The 19,316-nt window shown below is 51.8% G+C and overlaps 6 protein-coding genes and 1 non-coding gene across 7 annotated transcripts; 4 read left to right on the forward strand and 3 right to left on the reverse strand.

The window, feature by feature from the left end:
* Positions 1-1,600: 1,600 nt before the first annotated feature.
* On the reverse strand, positions 1,601-2,344 carry LOC134152607 (scale keratin-like). The gene is made up of 2 exons (XM_062598147.1): positions 2,044-2,344; positions 1,601-1,974 (listed from the first exon to the last, which is right to left on the reverse strand). The coding sequence occupies exons 1-2, from the start codon at positions 2,342-2,344 to the stop codon at positions 1,601-1,603; spliced, it is 675 nt and encodes a 224-aa protein (XP_062454131.1).
* Positions 2,345-5,944: 3,600 nt separating this feature from the next.
* Positions 5,945-6,688, forward strand: LOC134152606 (scale keratin-like). The gene is made up of 2 exons (XM_062598146.1): positions 5,945-6,245; positions 6,315-6,688. The coding sequence occupies exons 1-2, from the start codon at positions 5,945-5,947 to the stop codon at positions 6,686-6,688; spliced, it is 675 nt and encodes a 224-aa protein (XP_062454130.1).
* An 800-nt stretch (positions 6,689-7,488) lies between these two features.
* TRNAP-AGG (transfer RNA proline (anticodon AGG)) lies at positions 7,489-7,560 on the forward strand. Its single transcript has one exon. It is a non-coding gene; the product is annotated as a tRNA-Pro (tRNA).
* Positions 7,561-12,275: 4,715 nt separating this feature from the next.
* LOC134152608 (scale keratin-like) lies at positions 12,276-12,644 on the reverse strand. Its single transcript, XM_062598148.1, has one exon. It carries the CDS (start codon positions 12,639-12,641, stop codon positions 12,276-12,278), a length of 366 nt encoding a protein of 121 aa, XP_062454132.1. The 5' UTR covers positions 12,642-12,644.
* Positions 12,645-14,354: 1,710 nt separating this feature from the next.
* On the forward strand, positions 14,355-14,720 carry LOC134152537 (scale keratin-like). Its single transcript, XM_062597984.1, has one exon. It carries the CDS (start codon positions 14,355-14,357, stop codon positions 14,718-14,720), a length of 366 nt encoding a protein of 121 aa, XP_062453968.1.
* Positions 14,721-16,740: 2,020 nt separating this feature from the next.
* Positions 16,741-17,109, reverse strand: LOC134152539 (scale keratin-like). The gene has a single exon (XM_062597986.1). It carries the CDS (start codon positions 17,104-17,106, stop codon positions 16,741-16,743), a length of 366 nt encoding a protein of 121 aa, XP_062453970.1. The 5' UTR covers positions 17,107-17,109.
* A 1,710-nt stretch (positions 17,110-18,819) lies between these two features.
* On the forward strand, positions 18,820-19,185 carry LOC134152534 (scale keratin-like). Its single transcript, XM_062597980.1, has one exon. The coding sequence runs from the start codon at positions 18,820-18,822 to the stop codon at positions 19,183-19,185; it is 366 nt and encodes a 121-aa protein (XP_062453964.1).
* The last annotated feature ends 131 nt before the right edge of the window (positions 19,186-19,316 follow it).

A 19,316-nucleotide genomic window follows, 5' to 3' on the forward strand; every position in this document is an offset into this window, starting at 1 on the left:
GCAAAGATGCGGTGATTTCCTTTCCCTTCTCACAATTCAGCTGTCCATGGTTCTGACAAACAAATTTGCAGGGTCTCAGGCAGCCTTTGTGCAATAACACATAGTACTGCTGAATAAAACAGATTTCTGCAGCATAAAGAGTAGTGCATGGCAGTGTACACATGCTCTGAACAAAAGAGCAGTCAGCATTTTCCTAAGTTTCTAAATTTGCATTTAATATCTATCACTGATTACCTGGAAAGAGCTAATTCTTGTGGAACAAAGAGGGATAACACGAATTGTCTGTGCTGCATGCTAAGCATTTGATTTGTCTGGAAGTGGAAATATCTACTTCTGGCCTTTTTAGAGCTCCATTTTTTCTGCTTCTTACTCTCATTAAAGTTATATTGCATCCCAGTAAGAAGCTTCTGCTGATTTTTCTCTCCCTCCCTTTTTCTTTCCTCCTCTTTCCATCCCCCCCCCCCCAGAGTGGGATTTGCCACTGTGCAAGTTTAGCGCCAGGCAGATCTGTTTAAATCACACTGCACTAAGCAGTGAGGAGTTAAGTCTAGATGCATACAAGCAGTAATACTGCATACCCTCCTTTGTTAAGCTACATTTTCTCTTAGCTATACTTCTCAATACAGTATCAAATAATCATCCTGGTCAACAAACAGTGGAGAAGAGAGGTTTGAGAACTGACACTCTCTTATAGGCAATAAACTTTTTCATCCCATAACCTCCCATTTCCTTAGAACTATCCCAATAAATAAAAAAATCTCAGTAAAACAAACACACCAACACTCAGATCTCTAGTTTTCTAACAAAACCAGAGTTCTATCAAAAGAGTTTAAAACAGCAAAAATAGAAGAAGGAAAAAAGACATAAAATTAACAAAGCAAAGGGGGGGGGGAGTATGTATGATTCTTCCCTTACTTACTTGACAGTTTAGAAAGGTTGCAATTATATAGTAATGGAATGCTAAATTACAAGGTGATCTCTGGGCTTTTGAGGTGTCACCAGAAATTCTCAAAGCAATAACAATTATCTTGAGCTTCTGAAACTTAGTGAGGAGAATGATTTTTAAATTGCTTCACAAACATGCACCATCATAATACTATTGATGCCTTATTGATCCCAACTAAACTTTCATTTCACATTAAAAAAAAGAGAGAGAGAGAGAGAGAGAGACTGAACAGGGCAGAGTGCTCAATACATTAATGCAGCCCAACACTGAGTTTTGCTCAGTGAGGAGGCTGAAGGACAAATGAAAACCAGAGAGGCTCTTATGCAACACTACAGATTTTTAATGTGAAAGAGGGCTGGAGCAGGCATTTGCAGAAAGTAAAGCCAAGGCAGAACGTGCACGATGCTGAGTGTAACACAGCCCCGCTCAGGGCCCGAGACACGGTCGGTGTGCGCAGAGAGGAGGGGGATGCTGAGGCTGAGCCATGCAGACAGGGCTCGGGGGGGGGGGGGGGCCAAGGAGAGCAGCCTCCTCCTGCCCCCACACCGAGCTGGGTGGCAGGGGCTGCCAGCCCCCAGGGCTCTTGCTCCATGTTGTCGTGCCGTGGTCCTTGCTTCTGGGCTGTTACTGCCTCTGGGCATCATCCTGGCGGCTTTAGAAAGACCCGCAGCTCCCACGACGGGACCTGCCCCAGCTTTGGGAGCAGGGACGGTAATAGCCCGTGCCGCAGGAGGAGAGGCCAGAGCCATATGACCTCCTGCCACTGCCAAAGCCCAGGGAGCCGTACTGGCCCCCAAAGCCCAAGCAGCCTCCGTAACCCTGGGAGCTCCCATAGCCCCAGGAGCCCCCATAGCCTGGGGAGCCTCCGTAGCCCCAGGAGCTCCCACAGCCCTGCGTTCCCCTATAACCCTGGGAACTGCCATAACCGAGTGAGCTTCCAGAGCCCAGAGACCTTCCATAACCCCAGGAGCCTCCCAAGCCCAGGGAGCTTCCATAGCCCAGGGAGCCTCCTGAGCCCAGGGAGCTCCCTGAGCTCACGGTGCCCCCAAAGCCCCGGGAGCCCCAAGAGCCCCCCAGTCTCAGGGAGCTTCCATCACCCAGGGATCCCCCATAGCCCAGGGAGCTCCCTGAGCCAAAGGAGCCCCCGTAGCCCAGGGAGCCCCCCGAGCCAAAGGAGCTGAAGGGGCTCCCGATCCCAGCTGGGCCCCGGGATCCCACAACGCTGTCCTGAGGGAAAGAGCTGAACACGGGGCCCGGCACTGTCACCACAGCCGGTGGTGGGAAGATCACTGCTCTGGAGTCGGGGCACTGCTGCACGCACGGCTCGTTGTAGCTCTCGGCAATTGGCTGAGGGCGGCTCACCGCGCAGGGTCCGCAGGACTCGGTATAGGAAGACATCTTTCTTGTGACGGCAACGAGCCTGCAACACTCTGCAGGAAACAGATTTTTCCTTGTCTCTCCCACCTGAGCTCGGTAACTGTGCTTGCTTTATAGTTAGTTTTGATACTCCAGAGTTCATCACACTGTAAACTGGATGCCTACATTTTGTCAGATATATCATACCCTGACTCCATTTACTGTCAGAGCACTTGGATGTCACATACAGAATCAGACACCTTATGTAACATAAGGGGAATCCCTTGCTTTATGTCACTGCTGCAGGTCAGAGCATGATGAATCTAGTTTATCAAGACTAGCTCAGACAAACTGACATTTTCTAGTGTGTTTGCAGCAAGTAAGAATAAAAGTGTCAAATATAGCCAATTATTTTTACAGCTTAATATTACTTCTCCTGTAGTACCTGCTTCAAAAAATAAGGCAAATGCTGTCATACTGCCATACTGCTATTTAAGTCTCTTAATATATTTAGCCCCTGAGTTCCCACTTCAGTCACTGTGAAATTATTATTGAAGATAACAAGAGAAATATCTACTTTTGCCCTAGAAAGAACATCTTCCAAAACCCACAGTTCAATAACTTAAGAAATAGATTCTACCATTCTATAACATGATGTACAATTTAATAATCATCAAAAAAAAAAAAAAAAAAAAAAAAACCACACAAATCCCCAAACAAACAAATAAACAAAAAGCCACCTTGGAGAAAGATAGTAATTGAGTCAAATCAGACCTACCTTATTGACCACAAGGAATAAGCTATGAGATGTGAATGGAGAGGCTTAGAGTGGAGAGCTTTTATATCATTCTCAAACTGCTTGCAGGATGTGAAACATCCTTTATGCCTCAGGTGCATAGTAAAAAACAACCTCAATATTGAGAGATTCAATTTTGCTTGCTTTGCACTGCCACTCCCCAGCTTTAAAAATAGGTGTGATACAATTATCAATACCAGCTTATGGTCCTCAGTCTGGTGAATGATGGGATCTTTTGGGCTTGTGTTCTATCATCAGTGCAGCACCAGCATTAGGTCTACTCACTATTTAATTATACTTTAAGTTTTAAGAAAATAGAACTTGTCTGTTATATGGCTACTGTGCTCACTGGATAAAAAAATAAACCATAGATATCATCTTTAGCATCAGTGAAGTTTTGCTATGTAAACTCAACTCAATTTCCTAGGAGTCGTCTGAAGTAAAAATAATTTTTAAGTAAGAGCCAGTCTCAAGCTTCTGGTAGTTGTCACTGGGTGGCTGAAGTCCAAGAAACTCTGTCAGTTCATATCAGTTGAAGATCCATCATACAATCTCCCCAGACATATTACTATATAAAAAAATAAAGAACTTGACCTCATGAATGAAGATCATATCATTGCAAATGCCAAAATAGTAAATCACAGTCTGATTAGGGAAACAAAAGGTATGACATTGGTTGGCATATTTTTAAATAATTCTATTTTGTAATCTCTATTTAATATGATAATAGCAGACACTGCAAGCATTAAGGATTAATGAGTATTTGTGAAGCAGCTTAAAGTCATTATCTTCCAGGTGCCTCTCATTATTATCAGCAAATCTTGATGACACTTCAAAAGCACAGTTCTCTTACAATTTAGAGATAATTTCAAGTCTCTCTTTTGCAATATCATTAAACAATCAAACAACAGATTTGCAAGCAACTGAATAATGCTGCAGAATCATCCCATTAAATGTATATGTCTTTTAATACTGTTTTATTTATTTCCCACTTTTTCTTAAGTGGTCAGTACTTCTGGAGAAATTAAAGAAAGACAAGATTTTTCTTTAATGCTTGTCTGTCTGAGCATCCATAAGTTGGGAATCCAGATGTAATTTTTTGAAATGCTTGATATTACCTTTAGGCAAGGACCTCCAATAAATCAGTCAAAGCTTTTCCCTTTCTCTGAAGCCACCATGCTGAACTGTTCCTCTATTAATCTAGTATCACCTGAATTATCTCAGAAGAGCTGGGGGAAGGATATCGGGATGCTATCTCCCTTGGATTGTTAATATTTCTCATGGTGATGGGAAGTATCTCTCAGAGAACTCTGAGTTTTTCTATTTAAAGCATTTTGAATTTGGATTGATGCAATGTCCTTGTGGTATTTCTAATAAGTTCTAATAAGATCAATAAAGTTTTTTATTGATTTCTTAGCTTTCCCTGTATCATTTGACAAGTGTGTTAAGTCAGACATAGCTTTCTCTAACTGGATTAATTATGGATGGAATGAAAACTTCAGAACACAGACTAAAAGCTTTACCAGATCTTACTGCTTTCTTGCCATTACTAGCGATACTGAGGTCCCATCAGAAGTCAACCTGTAACATGTCATCCCTGCCATATAACAAAATTTATAGATCCATAATAAAGTACAAGGACAGCTTTGGGTCCCCTTGGAGCCAAAATCTAGTTCACATTGGGTGACCTTCACCTAGTTAGTGCATGTGGCTCCCAAAGGCTTCTGCACCATGGAGGCACTAAAGTGGGATGAATGCCATGCAGGTTGGCTGCAGCTTCCCTGAAATCCCCTGAAATGGCTATGATTGTTGTACATGTTGTATCACACCCATATTAACACTTGGGAGGGACAATGCTGAGGTGGCAACATTAAAGCTCTCAATATCACATTTGTTTTGTAGCAAATTAGGATAAGAGGTACAAAGGGTAATATAAAGACAGTGGCCAGAGAAACATATAAAAGCCTTCGACACCCAGAGCCCGTCTATCCTCTTCTCTTGCCTTCATCTCAGTGAAGAAGGTAAGTGTGGCTCATTCTGGAAAGATACTATGTCTTTCTATTACCATTAGCATTTATTTTAACAATGTGCTTATCATAGAGATGATTCCTTGTTTCCTTCTGAAAACAGGTTGTCCAGATGCAGCATCAGGAATCACTGAATTAGGATAGAAAGTAGAGCTCAAAAATATATAAATATTTAGGGTGCAAGTGTCTTATAAATCTGAATTAAGATACAGAATGATTGAGCTGCTTTTTCTTATAGTAAGAGTTCTTTTCCTTGGTTCTTATACTATTGTTTGAATTTCTGATAGTGCATCTTTATATAAAGTGCTAAAGAGACAGGTCACTAGCTAGTCCAGTCTGTCACTCTGTAATTTCTCCAATACTAAATTTGCAATTTCAGAACAAATTTTTGAAAAAGAGGATCATAGTACATTCATGCATACCAGTGCAGGCAACCAGTGCAGAGATGTTGCTCTTAATCTGAACTACAAATTTCACTTTCAGCATTTCCCAAGCACCCTTGCCAAGCAATGTCATGCTTTGAATTATAGAACATATAGCAAACAGTGAGAATTAAGAGGCAAAAAGAGCTCAGGACAATGCAAGGTAGCAGCTTGAATGAGACAAGGGAGGCAAGACATGATGGTTTTCAGAGCAGAATGCAGAAATGTTTTGCTCCTTCTGATCTCCTGTTAGCTCCTGACACTTCAGCCAGTCAGTCAGGAACTCAGCGATTGATTAAAAAGCTCAGTTCATCTTGTCCCAACCCAGTGGCGATGCCTATTTACACCAAATCTGTTTCCTGCAGAGTGTTGCAGGCTCGTTGCCGTCACAAGAAAGATGTCTTCCTATACCGAGTCCTGCGGACCCTGCGCGGTGAGCCGCCCTCAGCCAATTGCCGAGAGCTACAACGAGCCGTGCGTGCAGCAGTGCCCCGACTCCAGAGCAGTGATCTTCCCACCACCGGCTGTGGTGACAGTGCCGGGCCCCGTGTTCAGCTCTTTCCCTCAGGACAGCGTTGTGGGATCCCGGGGCCCAGCTGGGATCGGGAGCCCCTTCAGCTCCTTTGGCTCGGGGGGCTCCCTGGGCTACGGGGGCTCCTTTGGCTCAGGGAGCTCCCTGGGCTATGGGGGATCCCTGGGTGATGGAAGCTCCCTGAGACTGGGGGGCTCTTGGGGCTCCCGGGGCTTTGGGGGCACCGTGAGCTCAGGGAGCTCCCTGGGCTCAGGAGGCTCCCTGGGCTATGGAAGCTCCCTGGGCTTGGGAGGCTCCTGGGGTTATGGAAGGTCTCTGGGCTCTGGAAGCTCACTCGGTTATGGCAGTTCCCAGGGTTATAGGGGAACGCAGGGCTGTGGGAGCTCCTGGGGCTATGGAGGCTCCCCAGGCTATGGGGGCTCCTGGGGCTATGGGAGCTCCCAGGGTTACGGAGGCTGCTTGGGCTTTGGGGGCCAGTACGGCTCCCTGGGCTTTGGCAGTGGCAGGAGGTCATATGGCTCTGGCCTCTCCTCCTGCGGCACGGGCTATTACCGTCCCTGCTCCCAAAGCTGGGGCAGGTCCCGTCGTGGGAGCTGCGGGTCTTTCTAAAGCCGCCAGGATGATGCCCAGAGGCAGTAACAGCCCAGAAGCAAGGACCACGGCACGACAACATGGAGCAAGAGCCCTGGGGGCTGGCAGCCCCTGCCACCCAGCTCGGTGTGGGGGCAGGAGGAGGCTGCTCTCCTTGGCCCCCCCAAGCCCTGTCTGCATGGCTCAGCCTCAGCATCCCCCTCCTCTCTGCGCACAACGACTGTGTCTCGGGCCCTGAGCGGGGCTGTGTTACACTCAGCATCGTGCACGTTCTGCCTTGGCTTTACTTTCTGCAAATGCCTGCTCCAGCCCTCTTTCACATTAAAAATCTGTAGTGTTGCATAAGAGCCTCTCTGGTTTTCATTTGTCCTTCAGCCTCCTCACTGAGCAAAACTCAGTTTAGAAGTGCCTGGAATTTCTCAGGAGCCCAAGTACTGTGAGACAAATTGAACTTCAGTTCAGCCTTTCAAGGAGGTTTTAGGTGTGCCATTTAAATTTTTTGTTCCTGTAATTTTTAGTTACTGTAAGACAACAGCAGCCAAGGAAACGGAGAAAAGCCCCACTGGAGGTGGGAGTGGGGTTTGTGCAAGGCTTATGTCCACCCACAAGGGAGATGGAAACCTGATGCTCAGAGCTGAGCATCCTATCCCATAATACTGTTAACAAAGACAATATAATAGAGGGAAGAAAAAGAAATTTGGTTGTTTAGCGCAGCAGAACTTTCGTGAGAAAGAAAGTTAGAGGAAAATAGCACAATCAGATGTGTTAACGTAGCCATATATCCACTGCAGACAACAACTAATTGCCTAAGACACCAGGGCTTGTTGGTCTAGGGGTATGATTCTCGCTTAGGGTGCGAGAGGTCCCGGGTTCAAATCCCGGACAAGCCCTGTTTTGGTGGACAACAAGTTGACTATGAGCCAACAACGCAGGAAAGTTAAAGGGGGCATTGGGAAGACTGCTGCCAGCAGGTCGAGGGAGGTGACCCTGCCCCTCTGCTCAGCCCTGGTAGCCCAAGGCATCATCTCAAGTACTGTGTCCAGTTCTGGGCTCTCCAGCACAAGAGAGACATGGAGCTACTGGAGCGAGTCCAGCGTAGGGCTACGAGGATGATCAGGGGGCTGGAGCATCTGCCCCCTGAGGAACCGCCATGAGAGCTGGGCCTCTTCAGCCTGGGGAAGAGCAGACTGAGGGGGGATCTTATCAATGTGTACAGGTACCTGAAGGGAGGGTGTCAAGGGGACGGGGACAAACTTTTTTCAGTTGTCCCGTGTGACAGGACAAGAGGCAATGGGCAGAAACTGAAGCACAGGAAGTTCTGCCTGAGTATGAGGAGGAATTTCTTCCCTGTGAGAGTGATGGAGCACTGGACTAGGTTGCCCAGAGAAGTTGTGGTGTCTCCTTCTCTGGAGATATTCAAGGCCCACCTGGATGCAACCCTGTTTAACATGCTCCAGGTGACCCTGCTTGAGCAGGGGCGTTGGACTAGATCATCTCTCGTAGGTCCCTTCCAACCTCACCCATTCTGTGATTATTAACAATGCCATAAGCAGTTTGCATGCTGTATTCAAACTATATGATCTTCAATGGTATTGATGCTGAAGCTCATGAACCAGTAATACTTTCTAAGAAAGAAAAAAATCAACATTTTCAAGACAGCCCCCCATCTAAAAGAATGCACCGATATCTAAATGCTTGGATAATGACAGAACAGATTAAGCTTGATCAGAGTGAAGCTCTGCTGATTGGATTTGAAATCTCTGACTGTATAAAGACCACCCCAGGAATTGCTATACCCACAGACTAGTCTCTCTTCTGGCCTACAGTGGATATCTCTGATATTGTCTGCAATCACTTAAAGACCATTACAAGCAACATTATCTACCACAGAATCCCCCAAAGTGGGTAGAGCTCTCCAAATTCTCCTTATGTCCCTCAGGGTGTCACTGAACACATCTGAAAAGGTGGCTATCTATTAGATCTATCCTAGTCTTTATAAAATATTAAAATAACTATCTGAGATAAAGTACTGTCATCTGTGATTTTTACACTTTTAACTGGTCTGGAATACCCAGTTTCTGAGAAATGAGTACTGATCCCCCAAATCCTGCATTCTTCATTGCTTGCACTTTGAAAAAGAGACTGGTTACAGAGTGAAACCATCTAATGCTGCCCAGAATCTGAATATACCTGTAAGAATCTTCTACCTATACTATACTATAAGTTACAATTAAGCAAATAGAGAGAAGTGAAGAAATCATACTCATTAAACTCAGCAATATGGATAAACCAGAAGTGTCTGGAAGACCTCAGTGGCTGGTGTTTATAAGTAATTTCTCAGAATGCCTGCAGAAACTGAAACTCACTTCTTGCTGGAGGTTGCATTTGACTGCCTAAATGAAATTGTTTAACAGCTTTCAGTGATGATATTGTTGTGTTCACCGTGGTTACGATTTTGTTCAAATTCTCACATAGTGTGGTGTCCATGTTACACCATCATGATTTCTTTAATCTTAGGTCTTAATGAGGTAGTTTAATTTCTGGGATCATTATAGTGATCTCACTGGAATTTCCACACACATTAAGCTAACTCTACATGTTAGCCCTTCCTTTAATAAGCTGTCATATCTGTGGCTGCTCAAAGATTTTGTAAGACTCCTCTCTGGCTGACATGCACGTTTTTCCTTTATGGCCCTTAAATCCACCACGTAAATTGGAGAGAAGTGAAGCTTATCCTAGGAGTACCCAGGAATTTATGTCATTCATATTCCTAAATCAAGTAACTAGAATGAGCTTAGCTGGATTTCAAGTACTCGTGACGTTCACTCGAGATCATACAATGCACAGAGCCATTTACTGAGAGCTTTTCATTGAGAGGAGTTGTCTTTTAATCTGTCTGTATATGTGGGAACTCAATCCCACAGAAGAAATTCTCTACCAGATCAATGCATTATTTTACTTAACCATAGTCTGAGACCTTGTCAATTCATGAAAGCAGAAAAATTTGCAATAGCTGTTCAGATAATGCTCCTCTGATAACTGGACTGAACCACAAAACAATTTTTCTTATTGACAGAACTGAAGGTGCAACTCTGCCTGCTCCTTCTTCCTCTTGACCAAAGCATTAGTTCAAAATTGCCTTCTCAACAAGTTGGTAAGAGTAGAAATCACTTGGAATAGAAAGTCATTGGTTTATTCATATGCTCAGAGATGTTGTGGGCATTAAACCTTGATCAAGGGTATTCTGAAGCTTCTCAAGAAAGACTACTTTGCAATCATTTCATAAACATTCATTAGTTGATGTTCAGCCCAGTTAATGTTGGATGCTGTGTTAATGCATGAAAAAGTGAATGATTTAGATGCTTCTGTGTTACACAATAGCATCACTTTAATGAACAGGAGTCAAGGTGGTGCGTGCCATTCCTTTAACTAGGTCATGATTTGTACCATTGGAAGTCATGACTGTCATGGATCAACATGAAGGCAACTCTTCTTTTCTTCCACCCCCCTCCCCCCCAAAAAAATCCCCTTCAAGATTCTTCATCAAATCCTGTATTAGTGTGAGGTCATTTATGCTGTATAAAAGGTGAAAATAAACCTCTGCATTTCAAACTATACTTTCCAGAAAACCTCTACATATATCTTTGATTATTTATCTATCTTCTGTGCTTTTTCAGAGGACACTCTATATGTTTTATTCACACTAACATGTTAATTCAGCAGATCTCCTGTTGGGTCTGAACAGGTTTTTAACTGTGTCCAAGGTACTTTACAGACCCTTCTCATTGGCATCTCTGATAAGGACCCAAACTATTTGGTCTTAATTCATGCAATACTCAAGCTCAGTATTTGTTGTTGTGATATAGCTTCACCCTGATATTTTCCTTTTTCCTTAAGGCAATAGAAGAACTGCATTTAGATTTCCTGAGTTTTCTTATGTATATTGCAGTTTGTGAGGAGTTGTGGCAGGGGAGGTAAATGGAAACAAAAACTGGCTAAAATGCATATTTCCCCAACAAAAACTGCCCAGCATTTACTGCAGGGGAGGACAAAAACCTCTCTCCAGGCATCAAAACTGAACTACTGCCATTCCTGTCTCCAAGCTTAGGGGTGACTTCCTCACCCAGATTTACATTTTACTAGGAAGTCAGCAAGTCATTGCTCATTACTCTGTCTCAGGGCAATAAACCCTTTCCACATGAAAGGCATCCACTTCCACTCGGTAACATTACTTTACATTTAATAACGTTGTTATTTAAGTGCTCTCTAAGCTACATGTCTTTTGGGGGTTCCCGTGGGAAAAAAAGTGCTTAGTGCAGATTTTCTGAGGCTTCTCAGGAACAAAGGATATCAAAGCACTTCAGAAATACTGACTAATGATTTATACATGTAGATTATTTTGTTATTATAATGTGATGTGCCTGTCCCAAAGGTGAGTAATAGCATCAGTCTATAGAAGGAGCCATTGTCAGTCATATCATTCTCCAAATCAGATAGTGCTCCATAGCCTTTGGGTCTGGTGAGCTCTGTCCCTGACCTAGATTTTATTTTGTGTCATCCAGGTTCATCTGCTCCTTCCCAGTGTGTTTACTAATATGTCTGGCAGGAAATTGGTGAATATGATGAATGCTTTCTGTTCACATTGCTGAAAAAAGTGACATTGTCAAAATTTGTCTTCATCCCTGTGTTTTAAATGAGACAGTTTGGAGATTTAAGTGTCTTAAATTAGCTCTTAAAAAAAGGAAGAACTCAGAATGCCTTTTTATGCAAGATACCACAGCAGTAACAGCAAACAAACAGAAGAAATTTATTATGTATTTAAGAGGTTATCATATGATAGTGAAGATAAACTGAAAAGACCATGAAGCAAAAGAACTAGATACAGTAAACAGCAATGTTAAAATCGAGATAATATTTACAGGATGGAAAGTGATTATTTTCAATCTTCAATTTGCTTTTCATTTGTCTCTCTCTTCACTTGGCCGTGAATGGTAAGTCCTATTCAAAATGATCAATAGTGAAAAATACCCAGCAAGATGGAATGTACCATCTCATTTGAAAGGTTACGGTGAATATTGACTGTGACAGGACAGGAGAACCTCTTATGGTTTGTGAACAGCTAAACATCTCATTGTCAAACCACCTGTCTGTAATATATAAGAACTATGAAAAGCTGAAAATCTGACGCAGAACACATTTTTGCAAGAATAAGTGGAATAAAGTGAACAGAGTATGAAGAATACAAGCACAAGGAAGATGAGCAGCAAGACATGACAACATGATGATCAGCTTCTCCTCTTGCAGTTATAAAGATCAACTTATAAATGCACTGACACAAACACATGATCATACACCAGGATCTGGCCAAATACAAGAAAGCATAACTGTACAAATAATGAACACTGAAAATATCACAAATGAAAGAGGTACCAAAATAGCTGTTGTGGAGAAAAAACTATGGAAGATGAGGAAAAAAAAGGAAAAGATTTGGATCAGGAAATGAGAAATTAGCCTAAAAATGCATTAATGCAAATAACAGAAGGGATCAGCAGAATGCTTCAAGATTCTCCAAAACATCCGGATGTACTGAGCTTGGTGGCCAGGACTAGCAAGGCCCGCAGGTTGGCCACTGCTTCTTGCTGTAGCGCGGCAAAGGGCAAGGGCTGCAGGAGGGCGCCGCGTAGGGTCGCCCAAAGGTGCAGAGGCCTCCCGAGGCGAGCGTGGCCCCGGCGCCGTAGAGGCCCCGCAGCCCCAGGGAGCCGCCAAAGGCGGGTGCTCCGGACGAGCCCACGACGGACTGCTGGGGGAAGGAGCTGAGGATGGGTCCGGGGAAGGTGACCACCACGGGGGGCGGCTGGATGAGGGCCGTCGAGTCGGGGCACTGCCGCGCGCACAGCTCGTTGCAGCTGTCGGCGAGGGGCTGCGGGCAGGCGATGCTGGTGGTGGTGGGGCACAGGTCGTAGCAGGCCATGTTGCTGGGCCGGACGGGGATCTGCAAGAGGGCAAGAGAGTAGGAAGTGCCTGTTTGGGAGGGGGCCGGCGAGCCGGAGGGAGCCTGGGGACGGGAGGCAAAGTGCCTGCACACTTACCGTGCTGCCCAAGGAGGAGGCGTTGATGGAAGTGGCTGGAGAGCCTGGCAGAGGCAGAGCTTTTATGGGGCCCCTGCGAGCGCACCGGCACAACGCCCGCCCGCCCGGGCGGCGCTTGCTGCACTGCTGACCTGGCTCGCCAGCTCCTCGGCCCTCCCTGAGTCAGCTCCCCCTGGCCCGGGAATGCGCTGCCTCGACAAGGCTTTGCTCCCCTTCCTGCTTCCTGGCCTCAACCACCTCCGGCGTCTCCCTCGTTCGCGGGGCACGCGGAAGCGCAGGGCCCTGCTTGCTCAGCTCCCTGCCGGCCGCCTCGCCGCGGGCAGGCGCCTGCGTCCCGAGCCAGCAGCTCCGTGTGCTCGGAGCACAGAGGCGCTGCCCGCGAGCGTGGCCGCCCGGCAAGGAGCAGCCGCCAGCGCTGGAGCTCCCCAAGACGAGGCCCTGCAGAGCATCGTCCGAGGGCAACGGGGCTCCCCGGCAGGTGCCGAGGGCCGTTGCGGCTGGTGCTGCGCGAGCCTTGGGCCCAGGCCACTTGTGCCGCAAGTCTCCGTGCTTCTTGCACCATTAACCGCAGGGGGTCCGAGCGCTTTCCCCCAACGCACCCCGCAGAGGCTTCCTGAGAGGAGCAATGGAGCAGCAGCGTGTTGCGCTTGCAAGCGATGGGACTCGCTGAGTCGGGAGAGCATGAGTGGATGCCTTTGATTTGGGTGTTTCGTAACATGGCGCCTCTGTAGATAAGCACCACGCTGCATACGTCACCCCGGCGCTGCCTTCCTGGAGGCTTTTCAAAAGGCTTTCTTCCTGGACAGCGCAGGCGGACACCTCCTGCCACGGCGCTCTCCAGACGAGTCACGCATACTCCGCCATGGTGGGGAAGAGCACCTCCTCGCTTGGGCAGTGCTCCTGGCGTGAAGGTTGCCTGCAGTTTGTCTTTGTCACTGGGCATGCCCGCTTACACACGGAGCTAATGAAAGGACAGGATGGCTAAGTGGGGCCATTAGGTGACTCGGATGCTGCAAAGCACCTGAGTGGGGTGATTGCAGGGGCTGATCCAAGGGTCTTTAGCTGATGGGCAGAGAGCATCAGCAAAGCAGCCGCATCCCGTGCAGGGAGGAGGCAGGGAGTCATCGAGGGAGGGCCGCGTGCCCCAGGCACCTCCCAGCTCCTGCCCACGCTTGGAGGTCCTGCATAAAAGCTCATCCCTCAATGGGTGCTGCTACCTGCTTCTCCTGCCTCGCTCTGCTCAGGAAAGGGTAGGTGGGATGCCTCAGGGTGTCTGCCTCCATCCGCAGGGTCTCTCTGGGAAGGCTGCGGTGGCTGTGTGTGGGCAGGGCAGGGCAGGGCAGGGCAGGAGAGGAGTGGTGGTGCTGGGGAGCAGGCTGGAAGGGAGCAGGGTCTGGAGAGTGGGGTCCTGAGGGCGGGCTGTCCGTCTGGGGAAGAGGGAAAGCGTGGTGCAGCTGTGGAAAGGGCAGAGCTCTTGGCCCTGCGCCTGCAGTGCCAGCCTCCCGCGTGCTCCCTCATGTCCCGGGAGTTCTCCTTGCTCACGGCTCCTGCCCTTGGCGCTGTGTGTTTCAGGCTCGGCTCCACCTCGCAGCAACATGGCCTGCTACGACCTGTGCCCCACCACCACCAGCATCGCCTGCCCGCAGCCCCTCGCCGACAGCTGCAACGAGCTGTGCGCGCAGCAGTGCCCCGACTCGACGGCCCTCATCCAGCCGCCCCCCGTGGTGGTCACCTTCCCCGGACCCATCCTCAGCTCCTTCCCCCAGCAGTCCGTCGTGGGCTCGTCCGGAGCACCCGCCTTTGGCGGCTCCCTGGGGCTGCGGGGCCTCTACGGCGCCGGGGCCACGCTCGCCTCGGGAGGCCTCTGCACCTTTGGGCGACCCTACGCGGCGCCCTCCTGCAGCCCTTGCCCTTTGCCGCGCTACAGCAAGAAGCAGTGGGCAACCTGCGGGCCTTGCTAAAGCCGGCCCTCTGGCCACCGCCTCAGGCACGCCTCCAGTCTCCGCTCCTTCCGCACCTCTCTCGGCCTCCTTCTCATGCCCTTCCTCCTCCGTGCTGCAGGCACCGGCCAGCTCTGTAGCAGCACCATTGCCCCCAGGGCGTTTTCCTCACCCGGCAAGAGCCACTGCATGGCAGAAGCCTGAAGCCATGCCTTGGTGGAAGCCCGAGCTGACCGGCTGCCTGCCTTGGCCTTGTATGTCTGTCTCCAGTCTACGCTGTCATCCCATTGCAATAAAATGAGTGTGCAACCAAAGCCTGCCTCTCTCGATTGCCTTCCAGCGTCCTTGGTGGGGTCAAAGCCTGCCGTGCACCCGTGGCCCCTGTGGTGCAGCTGAGGACAGTGTCTGAGCCGCAGAAGAGCAAGGCTGCTCTCCCTTGGGCTCTGCTCTTGCCCCTTGCATTGCTGCTGCCCAGCAGCAGTGCCGGGGGGGGGGGGGATCCTGAGTGCAGGGGGCTCCCGTGCCTCAGGGACGGCGAGCGCCACGGCCTCTGCACACCTCCAGCCTCCCTGGGCTCGAGCAACGCTGCCCAAGGGCCTTGGAGGGAGGCAGGGCCAACGCCTGGTGCTGCTCCCCCTCCTTCGTCCCTCAGCGAGTCCGCTCTCTGCCCTGCCACACGCAAAGCCAAGACGGTGCTTCCCCATCTGACCCCCAGCGGCAGGGACCCCTGGACGTGGTGCCCTTCAGGCCTGGGGTGGAGTTGTGCAACTGCAGCGTGTTTATCGGAGCTGTGAAGTGCGGGCTGCCTCCAGGAGGCTCAGAGAGACCTCGGGCTTCTGCCGAGCGCGTAGTGGGGCCTCGGCCAGCTGGTGTTGTGCCCGTGGACACAGCTCGCAGAATGCCGGAACGGTGGCCGTTGGAAGGGACCTTGGGAGATCCTCTAGTGCAGCTCCCCTGCTCAAGCACGGTCACTTCCAGCAGACCACCCAGCACCATGCCCGGACAACTTTGGAAGACTTCTCCAAGCATGCAGCCTCCAGAGCCTGCCTGGGCAAGCAGTTCCAGTGCTCAGGCACCCTCACAGAGTCCAAGAGAATTTCCTGTGCTTCTGCTGCTGCCCCTGGCCTCTCCTCCTCTCAATGGGCACCACGGAAAAGAGCCCGCCTCGGTCTTCTTTACACCTGTCCTGCAGGTATCTCCGCACAGGGATAAGATCCCCCGGGAGCCTCGTCTTCTGCCAGCACAGCAGGTGCAGCTCTCTGAGACTTTCCTCAGGGCAGAGAGGCTCCCATCGCGTCTTCATCTCGGGGGCCGTTTGCTGGACTCCCTGCAGCAGCTGCAGATCTCTCTTGTCCTCCGAGGCCAGCTAGCGCCTTCCTGCCTTTGCAGCCCAGCAGCCCACCATCAACCTGCCACACAGCTGAGCTCTGAGCCTTCCCGACCAACACCAAAAGGCTTCTCTGCACTGAGGACCTCTCCCGCTGGTGGCAACCAGCAGCGCCCCACAGTCCCCGCCCTGCCTGCTCACCAAGGCAGGGTCCTGAGTCGTCCCCTGGCCAAATACCGGCCGACCCCGCTTTCCCCCACCACCCAGCTCTCGTGCACTGCGTGGATGGAAGCAGGGACGGAGACACTCGCTAGATGCAGGAAAGCTTTATTGTGCCAGTAGGGCAGGAGGGAGTTGGAGAGGGCAGGTTGCAAGGTGCCGGGAGGCTGGCTCCATCCAGCGTGTTGGCTGGGAGGAAGGAGGGTCTTCTCCGGAGCGCACACACTGCTCTTCTGGTCCGGAGCGGCACCTCCTCGGGCTTGGAGGTGTCGGCCCAGGGCAGGCTGGGCAAGAGGCCCTGGGAGCGGCAGAGGAAGGGAAAGCAGGAGAGGGCAGGCAAGTGCCAAGGGCACCAGGCACTCGCAACTGCCCCGCCGTGGTGCAGGGCTGGCGGTGCTCGGTGCTGCTTGGGCAGCCCCCTGCACACAAGCTCAGCCGTTCGTCGGTGGCGGTCGGGGTGCTGCGTGCGCTGGCCGGCATCAGCGGGGTCCGGCTTTAGCAAGGCCCGCAGGTTGGCCACTGCTTCTTGCTGTAGCGCGGCAAAGGGCAAGGGCTGCAGGAGGGCGCCGCGTAGGGTCGCCCAAAGGTGCAGAGGCCTCCCGAGGCGAGCGTGGCCCCGGCGCCGTAGAGGCCCCGCAGCCCCAGGGAGCCGCCAAAGGCGGGTGCTCCGGACGAGCCCACGACGGACTGCTGGGGGAAGGAGCTGAGGATGGGTCCGGGGAAGGTGACCACCACGGGGGGCGGCTGGATGAGGGCCGTCGAGTCGGGGCACTGCTGCGCGCACAGCTCGTTGCAGCTGTCGGCGAGGGGCTGCGGGCAGGCGATGCTGGTGGTGGTGGGGCACAGGTCGTAGCAGGCCATGTTGCTGGGCCGGACGGGGATCTGCAAGAGGGCAAGAGAGTAGGAAGTGCCTGTTTGGGAGGGGGCCGGCGAGCCGGAGGGAGCCTGGGGACGGGAGGCAAAGTGCCTGCACACTTACCGTGCTGCCCAAGGAGGAGGCGTTGATGGAAGTGGCTGGAGAGCCTGGCAGAGGCAGAGCTTTTATGGGGCCCCTGCGAGCGCACCGGCACAACGCCCGCCCGCCCGGGCGGCGCTTGCTGCACTGCTGACCTGGCTCGCCAGCTCCTCGGCCCTCCCTGAGTCAGCTCCCCCTGGCCCGGGAATGCGCTGCCTCGACAAGGCTTTGCTCCCCTTCCTGCTTCCTGGCCTCAACCACCTCCGGCGTCTCCCTCGTTCGCGGGGCACGCGGAAGCGCAGGGCCCTGCTTGCTCAGCTCCCTGCCGGCCGCCTCGCCGCGGGCAGGCGCCTGCGTCCCGAGCCAGCAGCTCCGTGTGCTCGGAGCACAGAGGCGCTGCCCGCGAGCGTGGCCGCCCGGCAAGGAGCAGCCGCCAGCGCTGGAGCTCCCCAAGACGAGGCCCTGCAGAGCATCGTCCGAGGGCAACGGGGCTCCCCGGCAGGTGCCGAGGGCCGTTGCGGCTGGTGCTGCGCGAGCCTTGGGCCCAGGCCACTTGTGCCGCAAGTCTCCGTGCTTCTTGCACCATTAACCGCAGGGGGTCCAAGCGCTTTCCCCCAACGCACCCCGCAGAGGCTTCCTGAGAGGAGCAATGGAGCAGCAGCGTGTTGCGCTTGCAAGCGATGGGACTCGCTGAGTCGGGAGAGCATGAGTGGATGCCTTTGATTTGGGTGTTTCGTAACATGGCGCCTCTGTAGATAAGCACCACGCTGCATACGTCACCCCGGCGCTGCCTTCCTGGAGGCTTTTCAAAAGGCTTTCTTCCTGGACAGCGCAGGCGGACACCTCCTGCCACGGCGCTCTCCAGACGAGTCACGCATACTCCGCCATGGTGGGAAAGAGCACCTCCTCGCTTGGGCAGTGCTCCTGGCGTGAAGGTTGCCTGCAGTTTGTCTTTGTCACTGGGCATGCCCGCTTACACACGGAGCTAATGAAAGGACAGGATGGCTAAGTGGGGCCATTAGGTGACTCGGATGCTGCAAAGCACCTGAGTGGGGTGATTGCAGGGGCTGATCCAAGGGTCTTTAGCTGATGGGCAGAGAGCATCAGCAAAGCAGCCGCATCCCGTGCAGGGAGGAGGCAGGGAGTCATCGAGGGAGGGCCACGTGCCCCAGGCACCTCCCAGCTCCTGCCCACGCTTGGAGGTCCTGCATAAAAGCTCATCCCTCGATGGGTGCTGCTACCTGCTTCTCCTGCCTCGCTCTGCTCAGGAAAGGGTAGGTGGGATGCCTCAGGGTGTCTGCCTCCGTCCGCAGGGTCTCTCTGGGAAGGCTGCGGTGGCTGTGTGTGGGCAGAGCAGGGCAGGGCAGGGCAGGAGAGGAGTGGTGGTGTTGGGGAGCAGGCTGGAAGGGAGCAGGGTCTGGAGAGTGGGGTCCTGAGGGCGGGCTGTCCGTCTGGGGAAGAGGGAAAGCGTGGTGCAGCTGTGGAAAGGGCAGAGCTCTTGGCCCTGCGCCTGCAGTGCCAGCCTCCCGCGTGCTCCCTCATGTCCCGGGAGTTCTCCTTGCTCACGGCTCCTGCCCTTGGCGCTGTGTGTTTCAGGCTCGGCTCCACCTCGCAGCAACATGGCCTGCTACGACCTGTGCCCCACCACCACCAGCATCGCCTGCCCGCAGCCCCTCGCCGACAGCTGCAACGAGCTGTGCGCGCGGCAGTGCCCCGACTCGACGGCCCTCATCCAGCCGCCCCCCGTGGTGGTCACCTTCCCCGGACCCATCCTCAGCTCCTTCCCCCAGCAGTCCGTCGTGGGCTCGTCCGGAGCACCCGCCTTTGGCGGCTCCCTGGGGCTGCGGGGCCTCTACGGCGCCGGGGCCACGCTCGCCTCGGGAGGCCTCTGCACCTTTGGGCGACCCTACGCGGCGCCCTCCTGCAGCCCTTGCCCTTTGCCGCGCTACAGCAAGAAGCAGTGGGCAACCTGCGGGCCTTGCTAAAGCCGGCCCTCTGGCCACCGCCTCAGGCACGCCTCCAGTCTCCGCTCCTTCCGCACCTCTCTCGGCCTCCTTCTCATGCCCTTCCTCCTCCGTGCTGCAGGCACCGGCCAGCTCTGTAGCAGCACCATTGC

The sequence above is a fragment of the Rhea pennata genome, chromosome 31 (assembly GCF_028389875.1).
Source record: "Rhea pennata isolate bPtePen1 chromosome 31, bPtePen1.pri, whole genome shotgun sequence".
Taxonomy (NCBI): domain Eukaryota; kingdom Metazoa; phylum Chordata; class Aves; order Rheiformes; family Rheidae; genus Rhea; species Rhea pennata.

Bases quoted from the DNA above. Each gene is read 5' to 3' on its own strand.
- LOC134152607 (XM_062598147.1), bottom strand. From the start codon at position 2,344: ATGTCTTCCTATACCGAGTCCTGCGGACCCTGCGCGGTGAGCCGCCCT. The intron at 1,975-2,043 runs GTGATGGAAGCT...CCGTGAGCTCAG, and splicing joins GGGCTATGGGGGATCCCTGG to GGAGCTCCCTGGGCTCAGGA.
- LOC134152606 (XM_062598146.1), top strand. From the start codon at position 5,945: ATGTCTTCCTATACCGAGTCCTGCGGACCCTGCGCGGTGAGCCGCCCT. The intron at 6,246-6,314 runs GTGATGGAAGCT...CCGTGAGCTCAG, and splicing joins GGGCTATGGGGGATCCCTGG to GGAGCTCCCTGGGCTCAGGA.
- LOC134152608 (XM_062598148.1), bottom strand. From the start codon at position 12,641: ATGGCCTGCTACGACCTGTGCCCCACCACCACCAGCATCGCCTGCCCG.
- LOC134152537 (XM_062597984.1), top strand. From the start codon at position 14,355: ATGGCCTGCTACGACCTGTGCCCCACCACCACCAGCATCGCCTGCCCG.
- LOC134152539 (XM_062597986.1), bottom strand. From the start codon at position 17,106: ATGGCCTGCTACGACCTGTGCCCCACCACCACCAGCATCGCCTGCCCG.
- LOC134152534 (XM_062597980.1), top strand. From the start codon at position 18,820: ATGGCCTGCTACGACCTGTGCCCCACCACCACCAGCATCGCCTGCCCG.